The sequence below is a fragment of the Blastomyces dermatitidis genome, assembly GCF_000003525.1.
Source record: "Blastomyces dermatitidis ER-3 genomic scaffold supercont1.9, whole genome shotgun sequence".
NCBI classification, from domain to species: Eukaryota; Fungi; Ascomycota; class Eurotiomycetes; order Onygenales; family Ajellomycetaceae; genus Blastomyces; species Blastomyces dermatitidis.
The window spans coordinates 432,263-436,629 of NW_025544782.1; the positions used below are offsets into that span (position 1 = coordinate 432,263).

At 27.8% G+C, this 4,367-nt stretch overlaps 1 protein-coding gene across 1 annotated transcript; it reads right to left on the minus strand.

Moving 5' to 3' along the window:
* Positions 1-3,904: 3,904 nt before the first annotated feature.
* BDCG_07490 (uncharacterized protein) lies at positions 3,905-4,135 on the minus strand (the record flags this gene model as incomplete). Its single annotated transcript, XM_045423277.1, has 1 exon — positions 3,905-4,135. One exon carries the CDS (start codon positions 4,133-4,135, stop codon positions 3,905-3,907), a length of 231 nt encoding a protein of 76 aa, XP_045278705.1.
* Between the last annotated feature and the right edge of the window lie 232 nt (positions 4,136-4,367).

Sequence of the window (4,367 nt, forward strand, 5' to 3'; positions counted from 1 at the left end):
GTTTGAGCTTTGAGATTCATTCTTGAGTCTTTGTATTCATGAACTCTCATTTTCAAACCTGCTACTCTTACTTCAGAGATCTTTGACTGTTCAAGTGTCTTTGTATATACTAGAACAGAGAGATTTCTTCTGCTTTGTCTGAACTCAATTAAATTTAGTTATTCAGACTCTTTTCTCAGTTGAATAGAGTTGTATTCTTCTAATTCATTTTTGAGAAGTAGCATTCCTTCTTCACAGTCAAAAATTTCAACTGAAATATTATAAAGAATGAATTTATTTCACTTTTCATCTCTCTCAGATAGAATTATTATATTTAATAAAGATTCTACTGCTGATTTTCAGAGATTCTCATTCTGAATAAGAAATTCTGCACTGAATTCAGATATTGTAGTCAGAATGATAGAGTTTTTAAAGAAGAATGACTCAATTGAAGCTATAACTGATTTTTAAACTTCAATCTCAGTCATTAACTGAGAAAAGAACTACTGATTAATTTCATTTCTGATTCTGAAAATGAGATTTGAGTTTAGCTTGTTTCTTTGTAAGATATTCTGATTTGAGATTTTAAGAATAAGTCTTCTATTTCTGAAGATTTGAAAGTTTTTCTTCTTTTACATTTATTTCTTCACTTTTCTATCAATAGAAGTATGTAGACTGGCCGGCGGGACCATGAATTTCACATTTAGTCCCATTTGGTCTGGTCTCATACATTTTTTGGCGTGAGTTCCACCAGGACCAAGCCTCAAAAAAATCTGAAAATGAACTATTTCTGAGAGAAATGACATGAAAAATGACCAGATTTAATTCAAGAACAGTGAAATGAGAGTAATTTCTCAGAATAAACTGTGAAAGATGATCATTCTTTCAAAATCAGAATGAAACTGAGACTGAAGATCAAAATCAGTCTTATTCAGTTCATTCAGTGATTGCTTATATAATCAGAATTTGGTAATGATTATTGATAATACTCATGAAATAACTAAATACATTCTTGTACAAGTTTATTCTTCACTTTCTCATGAAAACTACACTTCTCTGATATACTGTGATCAGAGATATTAAACTGTCTGATAATTCTATGTTTTATAATCATGAGTTTCTTGATTGTTTCTTCTTATAATTGTTCTCAGTGATAGTGATAAATATCTTGACTTGAGTTAAACTTTCACTTCATTCTCATCTCTGCTAATGAAATTATCAGAATATCATATATTATCAGTGTAACAGTTAAATATATACTCTCAATAATTTTTCATAACTCTAGAATTGATTTGATGTGTAAATTCATCAGATTATCTTAAAGATAGTGATTAAATTCAGTTTTATAAGTATGTAGTTTTGCCTGATTTTCAGTTATAATCAATGTATGCAAGTTCTGTTTCAAAGTTAGTATTATAGTTCTATGAGATATGAAGTATTATCAAAGATCATTACTTACTAGAGAATTGTATTTCACTATCTTCATATCTTGAACATCTGCTTGTTCAAATCTCTGATAATTAGCATTGTAGTAGTCTCAGGCTAATTTAATATATGAGTCTCATTTCTTCTCTGTTCAATCTTGAGAAGTGTAGATATTAACTTGATAAGAGAGATCTAGTAGAGCTGCTACAGCATAGTACTCTGCAAAAGATTATTCAGTTTTGCTGTAGTAATATGTCAGTTTATTTCTTGCAGTAATAATAGCCTGCACTATAGCATTATTTCAGACTGAATTTCTTTTTAAGTGATTCAACTGCTTCTCAAGATGAGTAAATAAACTGTTATACATTCATTAGACTGACTGCAGCATTGATGTACAAGTGATTGAGACTGTCTTTGTTATCTTATAAAACTGAAACAGTAAATCAATCACATATTTCAACTGAGTTCACTTCATATTAGAAAGTTTCAATGTCTGAATCTTTTCTCAATCAGAGTGTTGCACTCAATGATCAATCATCTGATATAATTAAAGAGTCTGAACAGCTATCTTATATATTGAACTTCACTGTATTCTAACATTCTGTATCATATTCAGTGATGTGACTGATTCATTTATTTATTAAATATCATGAAATCATTGTTATTATTTAGAGGAGATACAAATCACATTAGAAATGTTTCAAATCTGTGATATTTAAATTATTAGCTAATCTATTCAAAATTAACAGTAGTGTTATCAAAAAGCATTATCAAAAAGCAATATTAAAAAGTGTTATCAAAAAACATTATCTTTTACAAAGTGAATGTAAAAGTTACTTAAGTAATCACTTTCATCTTATTCTCATTTCAAGAATCAGTCATCTCATTATTCTTTATCTTGATATTAAGATTCTTTATCAGTATTTACATCATAAGTTGAATCACATAAGCAATGTAGAAGATATGACCTTGTTTATCATTTTAAGAATACAAAGTCAATTTTTGCTCTAAGCTGTTCATCATAGTGTAGTTATTCACAGCATTGTCAGTTATAATTGTAAGAAGACTGAGACTAATATTTCAATAGTTATTTTTAATCACAGTTATTAATATCTCTGTCATATAATTCTCAGTATGACTACTGATCAATGATTCAAATTCAATTAATGTCTCTTAATAAGTTCAGTTCTCATCAATATAATAACATATAACTCTTATAAATGCAAGATTATTTATACTAGTTCATACATTCACTGTGAGAGACACTCTTTGATGATTCTTCAACTCTGATTCTAGATATTATATATTGACTTTGTAGTGTATCTTGAGATTGAACTGAAGACAGAATCAATGTGAAATATGAAGATTTGAATTAAGCATTTGAAGAAGTGTTCAGAATTCAGGGTTTTCAATTGATTAAAGAGAAAGATTCAGAGATATATATATATAAAGTAATTATTCACAGAAGTTATCAGATAAGAGTTATGAAATCAGAGTACTGATATATAATTATTTTTATATGATTTTCTTCAAATTAGAAAGTTAGTATTATCAAAAATTGTTATCTGATAGAGCAACTTATCAGCTCAGTAGTAATTTTCTGATTATTTTTCTTTTATTATCTGTATTCTGATGACTTCAGATGTTAAGAAATTTCTTCAGAGCTATAACTAGTTCATGATGAATGTTTCTGAATAAAGTTACAGTGATTATAGCAGAGAGATGACTCTTCAGTAATCTACAATACAATCTGTTGATAATTATTTCATAGTTCATCTCAGTATTTGTGTTGAGTTTTTCATAAATTTCATGATCTGAAATCAGATGTGAAGAATGAAGTAATTATTTATTATAATTGAAAGAGAGTATTCTGTGTTGAATTGCAAACAATATAGACTTTGTGATTCACAGTGATTTCTTAAAGAGTTTGTGAATCTTCAATAGAAGTAAAAGAAGTGAAAGAAGTGAATTCAGAAGATATGATGATAATTTGAGAAAGATAATAATTTATTTTCAATAACTAATCACTGATGTGTGTAAGAAGAATTAATATAAGAGAAAATAATCTTCTTTCTTAGCTTAGTTATAATTTTAGTACTAACTTAGATTGAATATTATCAATGTATAAAAGTAAATAAACAATCTTGATTAATCTCTGTCATATTTCTTGAAATATATTAATATTATGAAAGAGAGTGTTATCAAATTACATTATCAGATAATATCATTAAAAATATATTAATATTGTGAATATCAATGTTAAAAAAATGTTGATACTTATACATTATAGTGATTTATGAATCATGATAGTTAAATATATATATATATATATATATTGTTCCTGACTTGATTACAACTTGTACAATAATTTTTAAAAACTTAAAATTAATTTCAATTATTAATAATTATGAACTTACAATTAACTAATATAAAAAGGAAAAAACTTTTTCTACTTATCATCTTTCTTCTCTTTCTTATTCTTCTTATTATTCTTCATAATTCACTTCTCATTCTTCTTCTTCTTCTTCTTCTCCTCATCTGAGATGATAATCATCTCAAAATCTTCCTCTGCTGCCTTCTCAGAGAAGGATTTCTGCTGCTCTTTCTCAGCCAGGTCAATCTGCACCTCAAAATCCCGCATTTTCTGATCTGCTGCCTCAGGTTCCATCTCAGTGATAAGCAGATTGACATGCTCAGAGAGCAGAGCTGCCTTCTCAATGTTCTGAATCATGAAGTGCATTCAAGATCTGAACAAGGTCTAAATTCTCTTCTCTGTCAGCTTCTGCTAATCAATTAGAGAACAGAAGTATTATCAAAAATCATTATCTCTTAATAAAAAACTTACCAGTTTTAACTTCTTTATCTCTCACTTTAATATCTTCTCAATCTTCTTCTGCTGCTGTTTATTTGCAGTAATACTCTTCTTCTCTCTCTCTCTCTTCATCTTGATCTCAAATCATTCT